General features: G+C 44.9%; 1 protein-coding gene across 5 annotated transcripts in view; it reads right to left on the reverse strand.

Moving 5' to 3' along the window:
* The window catches only part of DENND5B (DENN domain containing 5B), a 114,393-nt gene that overhangs the window by 7,414 nt on the left and 86,420 nt on the right, over positions 1-20,559 (reverse strand). For 2 of the 5 annotated variants that reach the window (XM_086467529.1, XM_086467517.1), the window contains 8 exons: positions 15,155-15,248; positions 11,589-11,720; positions 10,593-10,745; positions 9,993-10,071; positions 8,691-8,772; positions 3,588-3,716; positions 2,094-2,215; positions 8-153 (listed from right to left, as the gene is read on the reverse strand). In XM_086467529.1, coding sequence (XP_086323655.1) covers positions 8-153; positions 2,094-2,215; positions 3,588-3,716; positions 8,691-8,772; positions 9,993-10,071; positions 10,593-10,745; positions 11,589-11,720; positions 15,155-15,248 — 937 coding nt within the window. Of the gene's footprint in view, positions 1-7; positions 154-2,093; positions 2,216-3,587; positions 3,717-8,690; positions 8,773-9,210; positions 9,234-9,988; positions 10,072-10,268; positions 10,299-10,592; positions 10,746-11,588; positions 11,721-14,030; positions 14,142-15,154; positions 15,249-20,559 lie in introns of all 5 variants that reach the window. The other 3 variants (XM_086467526.1, XM_086467506.1, XM_086467503.1) reach the window with 3 other exon arrangements.

Genomic DNA, 20,559 nt, shown 5'->3' on the forward strand with positions numbered 1-20,559 from the left:
TACTCACCTCAAATGTCATTTCCAGGTGGTTTTTAGGAATCTGCATTACGCCTGTATCTCCCAGTTCTCCCGATACACATATCCACGGGTTTGACGTGGTTATTGCATTGCTTAGTTTTTTGATGGGAATTATCACTGACCTATAAGGGATCACTAAGAACAGGGGGAGGGAAAAATAAGTTAGTCTTGAATTTATTCTTTTTTTACCTTACAGTAAACGTGTAATTTCTGGGCTAAACCACACCTCTCCCTTGAAAGCAAGTTCTTGTCCCGCGCCTCAGCAACCCACCAAGGAGAACTCCTCCTCTGCTCTCCCTATAAAGGCCGAGACGAACGTGCCGAGTGCCTCGCCGCGGCGGCAGGTACCCTCCTCCCACCGCGGGCCGCAGCGGCATCCCCCGCCCCAAACCCGAAGCAACGGCTTTGCAGCCCGGCTTCCGCGGGAGCTGCCGCCGCGGCGGATCGCCGCCAGGCGCCCTTCGGCCGCCACCTCCCTCGGTGCGGCGACGGCCGCGGTGCTGCCTGCCCTCAAGCGGCGGGGCGGGAAGCGCGGGACGGGCAGCCCTCAGGCGGCGGGGCGGGAAGCGCGGGGGCTGCGGTGCTGCCTGCCCTCAGGCGGCGGGGCGGGAAGCGCGGGGCGGGAAGCGCGGTGCTGCCTGCCCTCAGGCGGCGGGGCGGGAAGCGCGGGGCGGGCAGCGCGGGGCGGGCAGCCCTCAGGCGGCGGGGCGGCAGCGGCGCCGCACGGTGGTGCTGCAGCCCCGCGGCAGAACGGGGCCGCCGCCTCGCCCGGGCCAGCGCGAGGAGGGCTCCGGGGTGTAAGGAGGAAAGGGATAAACCCCGCCTGCGGCGAGGCCCCGGCGGGCCGAAGGGTCAAGGGGCAGCCGGAGGGTTATGGGGGAAAAGGGAAGGTCAAAAGTGCTGGCGTGGCTGGTAACGGCACAGCCAGAGTCTCAAGTCTGATGTGTCTCTGTGGACATCCCCCCCCTTAAAAAAAAAAAAAAAAAAAAAAAAAAAAAAAAAAAAAAGTATTTTATTATTCTATTATTTCGTTATTATTTTGCCTTTAAATCTGCACCGCTCATCCGTGCTTAAGACAAAGGACTGCCGCCCACCCTGATTTGACTCAGACACTGCATGCTAGCACTGCAAGAGGTGCTCTCTTCTCTATGTTTCACAAGCTGCCTTTTTTTTGGCTGGGTGCCTTTATACTTTTTGTGCGCCGTACAATGATACTGCACTCCAAAAAAAAAAAAAAAACAAACCCTCAAGTTCCAAGCGCTTGTCCTACAGGGGAAAGCTGTCCAGCTGGATGCCCCACAGAAATAAGGTAATCAAGGATGAATAAATCTCTTTGCGCTGTGCTAGTTCTGAGGGGATTTATTTAAGAGGAGAAAAAGTAGAGTGAGTGCCTGTTTTGACAGCCACGTAAAACTTGCTTCGCTTCACTCTGAACAGGCTGGGAAATGAAGACTAAGGGCTGTCAAGGTGAATCTAAATAATCAGGTCATCTCTTGGGGTCCTGCCTTCTTGACATTGCTGGAGAGACCAAGATTCATTTTCCGATTCTGATCCAATCTTTGCTCTCCTCCTTACAAGAGAGGAAGGGAGAAGGAATCTTTTTGGCATTTAAGGAGAGATAAAGAGAGATTTAAAATATGCAGCAGAGCACAAAGCGCCTTGTATTTCATCCTCCAAGACTTCCATCTCCTTCTCAGTCTGCGGAGAGCAGGCTGTTAGGATGCACACTTAGCGAAGGCCAGCAAGAAGCATTAGGATATAGAGGACTTGTCTGGGAGGGAAGATGAAAGAAACTATACAGCTCGGTGAGGAAAATCAAGTGCTACAGCGGCACTCTGCTGATTACTCTCCTTTGTGCAATGCTCTTATGCAGAGCACTCCCACACAACCTTGGCTCTCCAGCTGGTTTCCCAGAGCAACACCCAGCACCCAATGAGCCCGGCAGCCACAACCAAAGTTTGCAGATAAGGGTTCAGCTACTCAGGCACCAGCAACAGCAACATCGTCTCTTACAAATCATGACAGCAGCTAATTTTTATCAGGGGAAAAAAAAATAAATTGATTCTCCAACTCACTGATTGTGGTGAAGACGCTTGTGAAGCAGAAGTAATCCACAGCATTGAGTGAGAGCAGGTGATACAGAAACTGTTCCCGTTCTTCTTCACAGCGCAGGAAAGCGTAACGCTTGTAAAGTTTCCTGGTAGAAACAAATATATTGCTGCTTTTTGTTTTTTTTGTTGGAAAAGCACCATGTATCTTAAAAGGTGTTTGAATCTCAAAACACCAGATGAAGGGCTTATCTTAATGGGAGGTACAAAAAGCGAGATTCTCCAGCTAACACAAGCTGCTAGGAACCCACAGGGGACATTTACTCCCTTATGCGACACGTGTTTTACAGATGACTCTAGGCTCCACGCCACCATAGCTACAGAGTTCATTTCATAACAGGATCAGTTTTGGTTTGCTGCAAAGAACAGATATAAACTAACGCTACTCACAACAGCAGACCTGAACCAACATACAGCAACCTCATGTCTTCCCACTATAGAACAGCCTTGTCTAATAGCCTCATCTTCCTTCTGCTCCATATTGCGACAGAGAAAACTAAGCAGAAGGCACCACACCAGGGAAGGCACTGAAGAGCAGCAGGGGTCCTCCCACCACTCTTTCACTTCAGTGAATCAAATGTACACCGCCAATTGCCCAAAGCAGTGCAAAGACACACCAGGAGTTAACCTGGCCCAGCTCTGAGAAAGCGCAGGGCTTGTGACACTGCCTGTAGTCTGAAGGCAACAGGCTCCCAAAAAGCTGCTGGAGGTAGATAGATGTAGATCAAACTTCAGGAAAAGACAGGTCTGTCACCATGCCTTTAGCTGATCACCCAAGAGGTGACTGTCTCCAGCTACTCCTCTTTCTTCCCATTAGCAGATTTGAGTATTTGGTAGCTTCCAGTATAAATCATGTGTAACTCGTCACAGAGCCACAACTGCTTGCAACAGCTAGGATGTTTTCTTTTCATAAAGTTGGGTGGGTTTTTTCCTAGAATTTTTTCTTTGAGAAAATGAAGTCAGGGAGCATCTACACAGGCAGATCTTTAAGTGCCTGTGCTGGCAAAAGGAGGCAAAGCTGGGGGAGCTGCTAAGTGGCTGGGAGAGCTGGCCGCTCGTGCAGCTCATCATCAGTCAGGATGAGGGCCTGCATTTGGCTTGAGTCAACCTAAGGCTGGGCTGCTGGGAGAAAAGGGGCATTCCTGCCCCTGCTCCTTCATTTGCACCAGATTTAGTGATTGTAGGGGTGCGAAGTGCCTTGGATCAATGCAGTGATCTGACTAAAACCTAACGCCTCCTTCCTGAAAATGGTGATTTGTTTTCCATGCAGATGAACAAACTTCTACCCTGCCACGTGGGCAGTACCTCCTCCCCCAGCTACCTTCTGCCCTTCAATCACTTCTAGCTGGGAACCACAGTACCCAAACAGGGTGCCTGGCTGTGCCCCAAGCCTGCACCGCACCTTGACACACCACGGAGGAAGATGTGGAAGTGAAGCTTTGAGAAAAAGAGCCAGCTTACTTGGCAAGTGCCTGGTTGGAAAGTAGCTGCTTCAGGTGCTGAGACAAAAGCTTCTTCTCCAGAGAAAGCCTTATCCAGGCTCGGGCTCGCCCCACATCCGTCTTTATCTCACTCATGTTCTGAACATGCCTGAAATGAGTAGGAAAAAAAAAAAAAAAAAGATGAATCATAAAAATTCTACATGCTTCAAATGGCAACATCCAGTGTGATGCAGCAACTGAACTGGAAAACGTCTCCTGACATCATTTCTAGAGAAAGATCCACAGCAGGGCCCCGCAGAGCCCTGCGCTGTGGCACTGAGACCCCCAGCAGCCCCAGGCTGGCCCGGGGACACGGGGCAGCCCTTCCTGGGCATGGCAGGTTGCAACCCGGATGCACTACAGCCCGTATCAGCTGCTCTGTGTCCTGGCATTTGCTTGGGCAAGGCGAGCAGGGGTAGATCTGCTCATCCCCGCATTGCCTGAGGTAGATGGCCTCATGGACACTGCTAACAAAAACAGCAGCCACCTTGTCAGCTTTTATCAGTCGTTCCCTCAAGCTGCTGACACAAGCGGGTATGTCTGGGAGGGCAGAGAACAAACAGGTATCTTAAGATTTCTCCAAACCACAATCCACTCTGAAGGCTCTAACAAACCCCTTGATGGCAGCAGCGATGGGAAATCTGAGAAAAAAGAGGATTGTTGGAGCAAAACCAGCAACAGGCAGTCACAAGCAGAATGACATTTTCAGAGATATAAGAGGCCCTCATGTAAGTGATAATCTGAATAGCCCTCCATATGCCTGGTCTGTAGGAAAGCAGAACTGTTCCACAGGGGCTTTCTTCTAAGGTTTTGCTTTTCTTTTTTTAAACTTCCCACATTTCAGTTTGGAGAATGCCAGAAACCCCAGTTTTAGAGCACGAGGAGCTTTAGAAGAGGAAGAGAACTGCCATGGCAGGGTGAAGCTGCTTCCAAAAACCCCGCACTTGGTTAAATAAACAGCAAGAAAAATGAGTAACAGTTTCCAGCAGGGGAAAGAAAAGGCTGCAATTTCTTAATTTTCTCGCAGTTTGCATGTTAAGTGCACAGACAATTCAGCCCTCCAAACCTCCATGGCAGGCTCCAAGTACCATCAGCTGAGTCTGAACTGCTCTCTGTTACGATTTACTTTCCAGCTCCTGCAGCTTCCTTGAAGACCCTCCACGCATTGCTGAGTGTTAGGGAATGTGGCAATATTTACTCCAAAGAAAATCCAACAAAGTCATGCTGTGACTGATGCTTTTTACATTGACTAGTATAGTCTCACTGTCTCGTGCTTTCCCCCATCTGTTATACCCAAGCGCGTGCTTTGCGTTATATTTAGACCCTGCATTATTTGAGAAAAATACTCTCTTGTTTATAGAGCCGCTAACATAACAGGACTAGGATCTTAAGGGCAAATTTGCAAAGTACAACTTAGTGCTGTCCAGAAACACGTGTTCGCTCTGCACAAATGAAGCGGACACCAGATGTAGCTCAGCAGCACCATTCTCTGCCGGGCTGACCTACGTGAATTCTCAAAATATAGGGCTACCTTTGCAATCCAAGCTGAGGTGTCTGTATCACATGGCTGGCTCTGTGCTGTATGCACATATCTGAAGCACTATCAGGAAGAAACAATCAATAGGAGTAATGGCAGCTTACCAGTGGCAAAACCTAGGTTTCTTAAAACCCCTTTAAAAAAAAGAAAGAAAAAGGAAAAAAAAAATTTTTTCAGATAACCTTTCCTTCTGTTTCCCAGTATGACACAGGATGGACCGGGTGACAAGCACTAACTCTCAGTGAGCTGTAGAACAAATCCGGGAGGGCACATCACACTCTCATACAAGTCCTTGCCCTTCCTAAGCAAGCTCAGCAGCCTCCCTCTGTCAGCAGCGATGCCTACCAGCTGAATCACTGCCGAGAGCCTTGCTCCTGGCACTGGAAAGCCCTTGCGGGCCCAGAGCATGGCAGCCAGCATTAGACCTTCCAGCCCAGACAGCTGAACACGTAATCCGGAGTCCTTGAGAAAAACAGGATGCACACTGTAGTTGACTACATCTTGTTGAGACGCTGTCTTCAGACTTTTCAAGTCTTTTGAGATGGGAAGATCAAAGCAGACTATCATCTCCTTCCCTCCCCTCCCAGTGCTCGGCTTGAATTACATCTGATATGAAACACTGAGTAAAATATATTCTTTTACTGTGAGAAGATTCAAGTACAGATGGACTCAACCTTATTCCATGCATGCTCTGTACGTCTTCATTACCTGTTTCTGATTCAGACCAGATTGGCATTAATTGTGCGTTTGGGAAAAATAAGGACCTGCAACCATGCAGCTTGCCAGAGACATTAAAAAGATTCAGTAATCATTCTTGGTCTCGGCAAAAGTGGAGTGTAACAGAACAGAGCATTCAGGAGCTCAAATTTATTTCACTCTCAGCTGTAAGAGTCAGAACAGCTCTATTTTTATCGGTGACCTAAGCCTAAGCACTGTATGCTCACCACCGCACAGCAAACTCTTCTTGTCAGAGCACTGAACAGCAATTTCAATGCAACTCCCTAGGTTGGGACTTGCTTTTAATCCCATTAGTAATAAAGAAAAATCTATTTACCCTGTCAAATGTAAGCCTGGGGTATGGCGAGAGATACCCTCTGCAAATAGCTGTGCTGACAGAAGAGGTTACAGCTGCTCAGTATCACCATGCCCCCGAGGATGGTGTGCATGCTCCCCTTCCCAGCCCAGTCAGAAACAAGCCGTACTAGCTCACCCCGTGTAGGTACCAGGTCTTTGCTAACCCAGCTTCTTTTGACAGCAGCAGGTTAAGCATCGCTGCTGTGGGCCCAACGCCTGGGGCTCGCATCCTCCGCTGCCAGCTCCCTGCGGGAGGGGAGGCACCACACGGGCATGAAGGCAAGCGCTGGTAGCAAGGAAGAGCTTGCCCAAAGGGGAAGGACCCAAAACCTGAACCCAGCTGGACCAAAGGTTTCGGGGAGTTGCCTTGGTGCTGACTGGTCCGGCTGGACGCACAGCAATGTGCCCAAGGGGTGAGGCCACGCTGGAGGCAGGCTGCAGCAGGAGTCTGCTGGGGAGCTGGAAGAGGGTTTGGGAGATGCTGCAGATGCTTTCACCTGGGGGAAAGGCTGAAGGGCATACCCCCAAACACACTTGGGCAGAGTCTGTCTGTGCAGCGAACCAAAATAAACATCTTGAGCATCTCCCTTACCACATCTAAGATGCCTGGCTTTGCGAGGGAGGCAGAGGCCACACCGCATTACCTGTAGCTCAGGCTCACGGCACATTCAGAACGTGACTATGATTCAGCCCTGCTTTTTAAGTTGTTTACATAACCTTGCATGAGCCATCAAAACCAAGCCGTGCTTAAGGCAATGCTTAATCCTTTAGCCATTAGTTCAGTTCACACTGCAACCTCGGCAATTTAACAATTACCCATCCTTCTAACTTCAGCATCAATCTGTGTGTGCAAACAAATATTAAGCAGCATTCCTTCCAAGCAGGAGAAAGTATGCCACGAAATTAGTGATGACAAATTCAACTCACCATCTGCCCAGCATTTTCTATGACCAGACATGTTTGTGGACAATCACAAATACCCAAGTTATTACAAAAAGTAGTGTTCTGCTTCTGTACTTTTTCTCTTCAAGCAACAGAGCTCAGATCTGTGCTGGGCTTTCATCACTCAAGTGGAAATATGCAGAAGATGAAGCGCATGCACGCAGCAGCGAGTGCACACACAGCCTCCTCTGTTGGCAATCTCCTCCCAGCAGGCGAGTTTCCGCTCCAGATCCTCCTTCATCCTTTCCTCAGACTGACCCTCTCCATGCCTGTCAGCCTCACAGGACTGAATTAAGTAAATAGCTGCCACCTCCCATGAGAGGGATGCTAAAATGACAGACACATGCTCAAAATGACCTCTTGGCATTATACTCCTAATTACACTGTATATATTCTCCCTCCCTCTTTCACATGTCGTTTTAGCCTTATGTGGCACATCATATTCTTCAAAATCAGAGCACAAGACTCACACTACATAGCATCAAACAAAAAAGTTGCACGCTGCAGGTGGGAAGTACGTTCTTTCAGGAAAGTCTGACTAATCTGTGTCATCTCACATTAGAAAAAATGTATCTGTAATAACACACACAGTAAAAATCACATCGCTGTAATCATGGTTTTGTGAACTAACTACAATTAATTTTATTTTTACCGTAAGATTTTTTGCTGTACTTTTACTTGGAAGAAGGACATGGTATTACAAGAAACAACACTCATGTTGCCTCACACATCAAATTACTAGCAATTGCTAGCAGCTCTTTACAGATGAGCACTACTGCATTACTCCTCACCTCTTTTCATGGCACTTTTACCCCACTGCAATCCTTAAGCCATGGCAAGTGACATGTCAAAACAGTGGCCTGACCTGGCAGTGGCTTGATCAGGGAGATGCCCTGAAGAACTGCCCGGTGCTGTTGCATCAGCCTCCACTCTTCTTACTCTCTCATCCTTGTGGTTCCCAACCAATACTGCTTAAAAAGCTCTCCAGAGCTTTGTGTGGTCTCCTACAGAGCACCTCTCTTACTTCGCATCCCAACTTTAAACTCACACAAATACTAGGTTTGGTTACATTTCTAAATTTGTACATTTATTACTATTTGACATAAAATGCTAACTGAAAAGAAAGAATATTGCTCAGGCATTGACAGCAGGTTTTTATGTCCTTTTGCTTTGTCTATCAACTGTACTTGCTTGGTCAGTAATTTAAAACAAACAAAAAGAAACAAACTCAAAGTACTACGGAATTCAACATAGCTGCTCTTATTCGTAGAAGCTGGCTTTATTGCTAGGAGAACCCACTTGGAAAACAAAAATGCCCAGTAAAACTTGTGTGGTTTTCATTGTCGTTTAGCTAAAATAGATCAAGCGAACATGCAAAAAAGTTTTGCAAAATAAAAAGGCAACACTTCATGGATTTGAATGTGGGCTGAGGAGAAGTTTTGATTCTCCTTACCCTTTGTAGACCTAAAGCCAGTGAGGATCTTTACCTTATGCTACACAATTAAATGCTTTAGGAAACAAACTGTGTACCTCATATCTTGTATCAGGGAAACCCTCAAAGTAGGCAGAGTAATTCCTGTATCAGACTTTCTTCTTTCCGTTCCAACAGCAACTACAGTGGAGAAAATACGTGAAGTTCATACAAAATGACAGTAATGGTCTGCAATGCATTTGTTTTACATACTTCTGAAAATAATTAAGTGTCTGTAACTGCAACGTTTCTGTGCATTATCATTAACTCTATCCTGGAAATGCAGAAGTAGCCAAAATGAAAAATGTTTAATACATTACCTATTCCTTCCTTAATCCAGCACTGAACTCGGAGATTTAGATTCCTTTTTCGTATGCGAAATACATTAACTTAAATCTGTCCAACGATTAGTTTTATTAGTAATATGTTTCTATGGAAAGCCCACAACCGAGAAGGACGAAATAAAACCAAGCTACAGTAGCATATTTGATGCTAAGAATGACGTGCATTTCTGTGCTGCACTACTCTGATCAAACTGCTTTGTGGTGACACATTTTGCTCTCAGGAATTTGTGCCTGCCAGCCAGATTGCTCAGTGCATTACTCATTGAGGCTTATTAAAAAGTCTTTTTCAGGAGCGAGACTAGTTTGTCCATAGATGTGTCTTTGAGGACTGATCGTGCAAGTTCCCATCTGCAGGATCTGGAGGATTGGAGAGTCCTTGGGAAGATGACCCACTGAAGTTCAGAGACTTACTACAATACCCATCAGCAGCCACTGGGCAGGGAGATCTCAAGGTTGTCAGAAAACCAACCTCTTTCACAACACAGAAGTAATTTAGTGGCTGTGAAGGACCAAGCCAAAGCATAAACTGAGCACTTAAGACTGATGGAAAGAGATTAATTACACAACTTTTGAACTGTACCGTCCACCAGCATAAAATTTATTGAACATGGAGTTATTCACATTGGGATTTGAGAGACAGATTATGCTCACTGAAAGAAAAATGTCAGCTGTCTTAGCCACAGCGCTACACCTTCAGCTCCTTCAGAAATGATCTCTTGTGGAAGCACTGCTTCTCCCACCTCACTCAATGCTGCTTAAAAGGGAACTAAGGCAGTGAACAGACATCAAGTGATCTTCCAGACAGCGATAATAAATATGTTCCTTTGCCTCCAACCATGTCAGTCCACTTTGTCCTGACATCAAGGCATCTTCACAATGACTATGAAAGGTCTTAAAATATAAATGTGATATCAGCAAGCAAAGGCACCAAAAATCCTGCATGCGTTTCATATGGTTGCGCTGTTCCTCCCAGGCCCAAGTACTTTTGCTTCATGGACTCAACTGCCAAGTACTCACCTGGGGACTCTGCACTATGCTCTTGCTTCTCTTCTCTCTCCTGGTACTGAAGTAAATGGGACCACAAAGCAGATTTCCCCTGAAAATTGAATATTTAGTACGTAGCTTTAAATAAGTCAGGCAAAAGAAAAGAGGCCAACGAACAGTGCAAAATAATGGGATGGCATTTCAGTGGGTAAAACATTCAGTAGTGACAATCCATCCTTCTCTCTTGGGCCATGAAACCTCAGGAAGAGGACAGGACTATTCCACTGACCTAGCACTCACACCACCTGCCTTGTTTCTTTGTCCTCTCCCCAGGTTTCCCTTCTGAAGGTTGAAAGAGAAGAAACCAAACGCCTATTTGACAACATCATTGCAATTTCCAGAGGTACTTCTCAAATAAAAAAAATAAAAACAAACACACACCCCCCCCCAAAAAAAGACCCCCAAAACTCCTCAAATCCTCACAAGAAGATACGAACCAGGGACTCTGAGCCCAAAGATACCTTCCACTTACATTGGAATGATGCCAATGAGTAGCAGCTTAAAAGGCAGAGATGGCATTCAGCATTTGCTAGAGCACTGTGTGCACAAAGTCCTGAGTTTCCAGTTACCAACCTGCTTCACCTGCAGACCATGGCTCCAGATTCTTTCTAGCAGATCACAGAGACTAGCAATCAACGTATTCTCCTCCAGACCGGTTATGTTGGCTTCTCCATGTCCCAGCTCCACTGCTTCATGGCCCATCTTCTCTACCAACATGCGTTTAGTCTATTAAAAAAAAAAATCCCTAAAGGTTTCTAAGAATGTTACCCAACAAGGGACAGGATTGATAGATTAGTTTACTCAAACATGCTTAATCTAGAGACTATTGCTAATGGCCTGACTGGAGACACTTCAAATCTCTTTACAGAATTGTAAATTAAAAAGAATAATTTAAAAAAAAAAAAAGTTTGCATGATTACTTCATACTGTCCTATTTCTATGCCCTTTATCTATTGTCCTAGTCCTACACTGTTGATCTATTATCGACTGGTATCAAAAACAGAGTACAGAGCTAGATACATTTTCAGTCTTACTCAGTATTTGTTTATCTTCTTATCGTAGCTATTGAAGTTTAAAACTCAGGTAACAGCACAGCACCAACTGCAACCAACACAAAGAGAAAAAGTTGTATTTCCGTGGCTATAAAAGCTGCTTCTTTAATATTAGAAACTGCTATACTTCATTTGCTCTGCATAAACAACGTGCACAACAGTCACACATGCTGAACGCTTCCCTTTTGACTGAGGGTCTCGAGCCTGTTATGTTTAGGCTACATGTAAATATGAACAATGAAAGGAAATCCTCCCTAAGAGGTCTGTTCATGCTGATTCTCCTTCCTGTCCTGTTTTACTCTTTCCACCAACTTTACATAAACAGAAGAGCAATAATATGTTCCTTTCTTTTCTAGCAGGTGACCAATGTAACACTAAAGAGACATCCACCCTGCAATAGCCTGCTATACCAACAGGCTGATGCCGTTCCAGCTGTGAAGGACTTTCAGGACACCATCTGGTGATGCTATTTAGGCTCAGTGTAAGCAAGGGGGGGAGCACACAGGGGAGGACCTACCTTCATGCGACATTCCTTCAGCAGCCCTTCCACAAATTTCCAGTTGGTCTGCGCAATCACAGCTGGAGAGAGGTCTGAGAGTTTGGGCTGCCTTAAATTTTTTCCTAAACTCCTCGCCTCCTGCATGTATTTCTAAAAATAAAGAGAATAATTTTAGATATTACAAGTCAGAGGGACTCTCCTCATCCTAATCGTAGGCAAGCAAATGCTGGTGAAAAGGAATGAGCTAGTGTTAATCTAGGAACAAAATCTAGGAACAAAATCATAATTTGTCTGATGTTTAGGTGTCAGGCTGGAGAAGTGGAATGCTCCCTTTTGATAAAAGAAAAAGCAAGATATTTTCCTGCAACAGTCAATGTGAGCTAGTGAACTGTGCTGTTAGCCACTAGCACAAAGTTAGCCACAGCAAGTGTGTAGAAGTGCAATACCTTCATTCAGCAATTAAGTCAAAATACCAAATAAAGTTTCCTTCCATTGTTATTTAATTCTCACTCTAAAAAAATTTAAAAAATTAAAAGCCATTTGTCTAATTTGTGACCAGACTATACACGAATTGAAAAAGATCCTTGGAAAATAAATTACAAGAAGCAGAAATACACCTAGTGAAGGGGAAAGATTTCATCCATTACTTTTCATCTGGATAGTTTATGTGGGAAAAATGAGACTTGGTTTTATTATCAATTAACTTCTTAATTACAAGTGAAGCTCGTTTTAAACAAAACTGACATTTAGGATCATTCATGTTTTTACTGTGGGGTGGAAATTGAGAAGTATGGACAAAAATTAGCGTAGTATTTAAAAAAAAAAGATCCAAGCTATAACAAAAGACTTTCAAACCTTCCCACTCCACTGCCTTGTTATTCAGGGGTGGGCTGGTTTTTGTTTTGTTTTGGGGGTTTTTTGTTTAGCCAAAAACCCCAAACCAATCAAAAAGTGTCCTCTGCCCCCAACATCAGTGAGAAGGCTGCATGCTGAGCAGAGCTGAGAAGTTGGCCACGTTTAGGTGTGCAAATGTGAAGCCTATTAAAAAGTTGTTCAAGCATAATTTATAAAGTTTTTGTTAAAAAGAGTAAGATAATAGAATGTTGCCAAACAAAAGTCTCGAAACACAGCGCTCACAGCCTGGTGCAGGAATGCTGCGTTCCCGTTGTGTGTTTTTATTCAGTTAATGCCGCCTCTCTGGGAGACGGTATGTGACAACGACCGCTCTTCCCCCGAAAGGGGCAGTCACATCCCTCTAGCAACTTTGCGCTGCTGCTGGCTGGGTTTTCTGGGAACTGAGAGGTTGCTACAGCTGCTGCATCCTTACAGCTTTCTGTCTGGGGAGAAAATAATTTATTTCATAGAATCATAGAATGGTTTGGGTTGGAAGGGACTTTAAAGATCATCTAGTTCCAATCTCTCCACCATGGGCAGGGACACCTTCCACTAGATCTGGAAAAGCAAAAGCAAAATCCAAACACATTGAAGTTAATTGAAATAGATCACTCTTTTTTTCTTTTCTTTTTTTTTTTTTTTTTTAATTGGGGAGTACAGTTTTTTTGACTCAATTGGATTTTTTCAGTACAAAATTTGGTCAAAAACCACTTAACATCAGTCCAACAGGTCAGACAAGAATCTAGGGTTCTACCATGGAAAGCTGCATTCAACGAAAGTGCTCAGCTAGGTAGTTACAATTTTACCAACACCGTAAGGACTTAAAAATGGTTGAAAAACTACATGTGGGAATACAAAAACAAAAACCCACAGATGATAAAAGCATGTTGTCCAAGCAATCTCACAAGTGATTTCCATCTAACTCAGTGCAAAAATTAGCAACGAAAACAGTGAAAGAGTAGTACAGGGAATATATAATTAGGAAATCTAGTATTTATTTTTAAATGTAAAGGGATAAATAAAATGCAAAGTGCGGTTATATTCTGAAGAGTACAAAACATGGATAACCTTACTTTATTCATTGTATGTCATGTTATTATACTAAAGTAAAAAAGAAAAAAATTATTAACTCTTGTAAGTTCAAGAGAAGAATAAGGGTGGGATGAGAGAACCAATTGATTGCCCTTTGCCTGTTCATCAGCATCCGCACACCACCACCGCCCTCTTCCACACTGGGATGTGACGATCTAGCAGTCAGAAAGCAATGTTTTTTGGATTTGACACCCTAAGCTGAATTGCCAGGCGAGCAACATGGGAAAAAAATGAAGCAAAACAAAATTCTTGTCTTTCAGCCTTGGAGCCATCATGTTTGCCAGGGAACTGGCGTGGAAGCCTAGAGCTGATCTTCAGCTACTTTTCCGATTATAACCACACTTCAGCTACACGCTACAGGGACGTGCTCATACTCTACGACAAAGGGAGAGGTTTGAGATGCAGTGAAGACAGCGGTTCCTCACGCTAACATCATCTCAAAAGCAGCTTTCAACAAGAAAAACTAAAACATACCAGGCAGCATTCAGAGAAGGATTTTTTAGGAGGCCGTGCAGGAGGGGGTGGTCCCTGATCCCACTCCCAGAAGGCCATTGAGTTCTGACGAAGCAAAAGCTCCTCCGATGGCTAAGAGGAGGCAGATGCCCCAATGGCAGAATAGCCAGAAAGAAAGAGGAGACAAAGCAAAAGAAGCATGCATATGATCCACAGCCAAAAAAAGAAGAAAGTAAATACATGACAAAGTATTGAAAAGGCTCTGCTGAGATATACATGAGGCAACATTTAAAATATACTTGCAAAGCCAAGTTAGCAAAAATAGCAACAAACATGTACAAGTGCTGTTTTGCTGTGTTTCCATGAAACATTATTCAAAGCCGCAGTTCAAGAGTCCATTCATCCATTCAGACGGCAAATGCCTCCACCGGCCAACACCATTCAGCAAGGTTTACCACAAAACAGCATGAGTGTTTTATTTTTGCTAGTGACATACCAAAGAAGCACATGGACACCAATGGAAATATATGGCAGAAAATACTTAATGAAGGACGAGAAACTGAAAAGATGGGAAAGAAATGCGTGTATGTGACTGACATTTACAAGGTACATGGGAGTTTCCAAGCTTTAGGCATAAAAAGGCCCCAAAGTCTTAACCTTTCAAATGAGCTTACTCACGTCAGGAATCTATGTAAGAGAGAGAAAAAAAAAATCCTTTTAAAAAAAAAAAAAGAAGAGCGAGCCCTGCCTCATTCACCTCTATAGTGCTGACATTTATTCAAGGAGTTGACTTTTCCAGAGACCTTCACCCTGGCCAGAGCTCAGCAGCTGCACCCAGTTGAGCGCCAGGGCTCTGCTCTCTGCGTGCAGTAACAAAATCAGGGTCTAAATCAGCAAATAAGCCATTTTCCTGATGACAAAGGGGCTGTCTTCTTCCAAAATAATAAAAGCATTTTATTTATGTTGAGTGCTTTCAAGTTGTACAACATACACAAGCATCTGTGACAAGCAGCATCTAAATGGGTACAGAGACCCACACAAACCTTACGGTAGCCACAAAACTGCCTGAAGTAAGAACACATCGTTTGTCAAAACCTCAGCTCCTGGGTCACAAGCTCGTGCCACTTGCAGATGATGCCACCTACCTCCCTCAAATCGTTGTCCAGCCCGATGTGCTCCGAGTGCTGCCGCAGGCGGTCTTTCCTCCGCTGCGCGGTGGTGCTGCGACTGGCCCAGCGGCTGGGAATCAGAGAGAGAGAAAACCCATGTGAGTGAAAAGAAAACAGGAGGGAAAGCCTGGGTCAGGAACCACAGGACATCTGACGGGTCTGCAGCAGGAGAAGCAAAAGCACAAACTTGGACCTTGCAGTAGATGCGGGCGCAAGCTGGCGCCTGACCTCCCTGTGTGAAACCGCCTGGCAGGGGACAGGCCAGCGTGCTCCCAAGGGACAAAAGCCCTGATGGAAACATGCCTGCTGCCTGCCAGGGTCTCCAGTGGGAACTCCTGTCTTACCCAAATTGCAGGTCATGTCACAACATTGATACCACCACTAGGTAAATCATTGTACTTAGTTACCCAGCGCCACCAGTGATGGCTGCATTTGCTGAAGTTTGATAAAAATGATGTTATTTTGAGTAGCAACTTCTCTTTTGTGAGAGGTGGTACTTCTCCTTTCTCCACTTTCTGTGGTACTTCCAGGAATTATTTCAGAGAAACTTCTCATGTGACATTGGGTGCACCTCTCTCTAAAGGCTATAAACAATACTGATGGTTCCTGGGATTAATCATGTCGCTATCTTCACCGTATCTTTTTTTTGCATCTGGTATCTAAATACCACAGAAAGCCTGCATTTTTTTCTACATGCTCATATATGTCCAGTTTAATTTTTTCCTCATCTGAAGCTGTTGCCTGAAAGCAGCCACTTAGTAACCAGGTTTGAAACCGAGCAACCTGAAAGCTCCCAAGTGTCCAAACTCCTTTACGCCAGATGCTATAACAAAACAAAAACCCAAGATAATTCTGTCTCAAGGAACTTCTAGTCTAATTGCAGGGTTTCTAATCATACTATAGCCTTCTGTCAAATCCTTGAAATCAAAAATGCTCAACTGGTGAGAGAATAAAAAAGTTAACACATTATTTATAAAACAAAGCTGAGGTAACACTGTATAAAGCAACCTATCAAGCATTAAAAATAAGTATTTTAATGCACATGAAGGCTATATCTTCAGAACGATTTACTTAATTACTGTGGTTGTGTTTATTAAAATTAAAAATATCTTTCAAATACAGTAAAAAATAAAAAAAGCCTTTTAGCATATAGCCTTTCAGTCACTTCATGAAGTCATCTGTTCTGCCTCTCTCCCACATTCTGAAGTTGAAGAGCAAAACCGAGGTGAAGCAGAACACAAAGCCTGCCCAGGGCAGCGCTCCAGCTCCGGTGCCTGGCGGGATGTATGAATAAAGCTCTACCTACGGGACGAAACTACCTGGAAGAATTTGAAGAGATAATCTAAACCTGGAAGAATAAAAAAAGAATGAAAAAGAAAAAAAAAACCATCAAGAAAAGAACACCCTACACTCCCCAACTTCAGTAGTGAGTCAAAAGGACCCTACAAAACCTGTCTCCATCCTGGCCATTCTATTCCAGACTGAAGTGTCCATTCTGGGCACCAGGCCAGAATGACTGCTCCAAGATGAGCAGGAGCTGTGATTAACAGGCAGAGCCCCTGGGGATATGGGTTCTCTGCCTTCGATAAATCTATACAGAGGGAAACCTAGAGATGCCCACATCAAAACCAGAAGTGTGTGCTTGGGGAGCCTCTCCACACAGGTGGTATTGGCAAGGACAGCAGTCTCCAGATCCCAAACCCTTCTGTTTCTGTGTGCATCCCAAACAGGAGCATATACAGGCAGGTCAGATCCCAGATCCTATTTGGGCAAGGAGTTTCAGCTGGCGACATGTAGGCAGATGCATGCCTGGAGGAGGAAACCCTTGCACAGAGCTGGACTTGGGTCCTCTCAAGTCCAGCAAGCCATTGGAGATGCGTAGGGACGGGAACCTGACCCAAGAGAAGTGCAGAGATGTAACCCCCGGTTACAAAAGCGTCCTGTTTCTAGAGAGAAGGACTTTGCATACATGTACCTAACTAGCTATCTCCATCAATAGTCGGTCAATCGAAGATCAAATTTTGGCTAACCACACAGATAAAAAGGGAAAAAAATACACAGGAACTACAGTTCTTATGGTCAAGTTGAAGTCCTTTCCTACCTACCAAATAATGTCAAGAAAACAAGTAAAAAGGAAGAAATAAACATCTGGGTCTGCATGTAATTATGGTTCAGCACCTCAATATCCCCTATGACAAGAAATTTATTTTTAAACCAATGTAGCCTCAAGTCTCTGGTAACTAAACAAAACAGTCCAATAGATGTCTGCACAGCAAATGCTGATACCTTCTCAGAGGAATACATTGCTGACATAAGTGTCTTTGCACCTCCTCAGAAGTCTTAAAAATATACAGCTCGTGAGTTTAATAAGTCACCACTTCTTTTTTTTTCAGAAGCAACACTCAACGCCTTATTAGATGACTGAGAGGGGGGAAACAAAACTCTGTATTTTAATAATCTCAATGAATAGAAATGCAGCAGAAGAGACACCCCCTCAAACAGAGGATAGCAGATGTAAAAGTGACTTTAGCTACCTGGCTCTAGAGACCTTCCATTTATTGCAAGTTAGTACCATGCTTACATTTCATGTGACAGAATGCCGATAATACCTTGGAAAGTTATAGATCAAATATTACCCATATCATATTTTTCCGCTCCAATTCATATGCTGTTTTCTGAATCCTAGACAAAGCTTGGATCGCTGTCCACCTGCATTTCTGCAGTTACTGCAAGACGTAAGAATTGCTAGAAGCGTCCTTTGCGGGAACACGTCTCACCAAAGGTGAGAGCAGAATGAAAGCCACAGCATAATTACAAGTAATACACCATCATTAAAGTATTTTCAGTTAATTCCAGCCCAGAAGCTACAGACCGTTCTCCGGATTATTAATCAGACCTATTCGAACATTTTAATCATACAAACATAAAGATCACTGGGTGTTTATGAAAAAAACACTGCTGCTCATCAGCTGGAGCAATCATATGTGCAGCGAGCTGTGAATTCCCTCTTACCCAACCTCTAAGCTGAGAAAGAGGAGCTGCTGGGGCGCTGGGTGAGGTCTGTGCATTTGGATGCCGCTATGATTCTCTCTGGGAGATTTTGTGAAGATCTAACAGCAGATAAGCAGGATTAAGCAGTTAAATCTTTTAAAGCCTTTTCTTTACTGGGCCACATAGACTTTTCCCAAAATAATGCTTCAGTATTACAATAACCATTCCCTCCACTCTCATCAGCAGAGATTGCATTTTAAATTACCCCTCCACTCCCTTTGGTCACTGAAAGTGATTTTAAGGGGGGTTAAAGGCCCTCCCCAGTGGCCGCACCACCTCCCTTGGGTTGCCGAAATCCCACGCCGGTGCCTCTCCTAGCCTTGCTATCAGCTGCTGCCAGATTCACACCTCAGCCCCGGCTCTGCCCAAGCAGCGAGGAAAGGTGTACTCACAGGGGCAAACGCCTGCTTGTTGTCAGCCCTTAGTCTTGGGCTTTTCAGCTAAACCACCACCGCTCATGACCCTGTGGAGCGGATGCCAGAGGAGATGAGCTCCTGGCTGGTCCCTGCCTTGGGGGGGGGGATGAGCCCCAAGCTGCCTGGCACCTAGAAGTGCCCAGCCTAGATGCTGCCTAAGTACTCCCTGACCCAACAAAATGCCCTCCCCCCCCTTTATTTTTTGCCTGTAGAGATGGACTACTGGCACGTTTCGTTTATTCCTCGCAGCGGAGGCATTGCTACCAGCACCAAGTCTCTGGGGACGAAGCAGCTGCAGCTCAGGCGCTGTGTTGCGGAGAGCCCAGGGACAAGCTGCCTACGTGGAGAAGGGAGAATAGGCTCCTTTTGGTAGTCTGCCCATATCTAACTCCCATGTCCAAAGATGAATATTCTTCACCTCCAGGGGCTGTGAAAAAGCAGTGATATTTCAGAGGAGGAACCAGGGAAGAGTGTGCTCTGTTCAATACAGAAGAATGAAATGAAGACACCTCCAACTAAGACCCTTTTAACATAAAGACAGTGAAGTCAGTTTTGTTTAATATCAAATTAGACCCAACAAGTGCATGAATAGGTTTGCAGAGGTTGGAGGAAACGTACAGATGACGTGGAAAAGACGATACTTAACCTGTGATGCCTAATTTCTGTAATAAAAAGGGTAAGGTAGTCAGCATCAAAGCTGAACTGTCAGAAACCAGTCTTGCAAAACAGTAGCCTCACACCAGGGACTGGCCGTGCTGTACTGCAACCACATGTATATCTCTCCCCCTACTTCCACCCCCTCCCCCCCCGCCCTGTCCCCCCTCCCCTTTTTAAAGCTCCACAGAGAAATGAAGAAAAGATGCCTACCCTAACCAGACATGGATGTAACAGGCAGGATACATACTGCAATACATGCAACATGCTGCTAGAGAACTTCATTCACAGGCAGATTTAACCAATATTGCCACCACCACAATGATCACTATTGTAATTTACATTCTATTTGCAGTGGTAACAGAGGGAATGAAGGAAACAAATGCCCTAGTCCACAGGAGAGAACATAAATCTCCTCATGTAGACAATCTCCTGAGGCAGACCGCTATGTAGGTCTGCAAATCATGACAATACCCTTTTTGCCTATATACTTCCATCAAAGGAGTTATCTGACTGCATTTCTGTATTCACAAATTAGCACATAGCTGTACTACACCCTCCACCAAATCCCTCTAAAGCATGCACGCGGCCTGCACACATTAAATACACACAGACTGCACATGTCATCTGCTTGGGTTCGGAAGCAGTTTGTGTGGAACTACACGGAGATTCCACGTCAAATACGTGTCGGACCAAACAAGTCAAAAGGAAGGTCGAAACCAGGCTCCATCTGACCACGGATGGGTTGACAGGAGAAGGGTTCTGCTCTGCACACGCTGCCCATGGTAAGGAGGATGCAGGCTCAAATAGAAACTAATGCACCTTTTCCATCTCTGCTGTCGGGCTGAACAGGAAAGCTTTTAAACTGCTGATCGGATGGACAAAAAGGAGTAAAATGCTTTGCAGCGAGTGGTCTTGCACTGACAGGCTGTCTCGTCAGATCATATGAAAAGAAGTGATTTCAAAGGCTGGTCCCCACAACCACCATCCTCTGCAAGGAACAGTGGTAGCGATTTGCCAGCATCACTCCTTAAGCCCTGACGAACCACTGTCCTAAGTGGCACTTAACTTGCAAACTGCCTTGAGACGTAACACTGTTCAGGGGAGAGTAAATAGAATAGAGGATGCAAGGATTCGACATGCGTTTTTCCCTGTGAACTTTAATTCTGCAGAGCTATTTCAAAATGATATATTACTTGAAAGAAGTTAATTGCCCTTTTACCACCTTGCACCAGATGAGCGGAGGATCAGTACTCAGGA

The sequence above is a fragment of the Leptosomus discolor genome, chromosome 1 (genome assembly GCF_034619465.1).
Source record: "Leptosomus discolor isolate bLepDis1 chromosome 1, bLepDis1.hap2, whole genome shotgun sequence".
NCBI classification, from domain to species: Eukaryota; Metazoa; Chordata; class Aves; order Leptosomiformes; family Leptosomidae; genus Leptosomus; species Leptosomus discolor.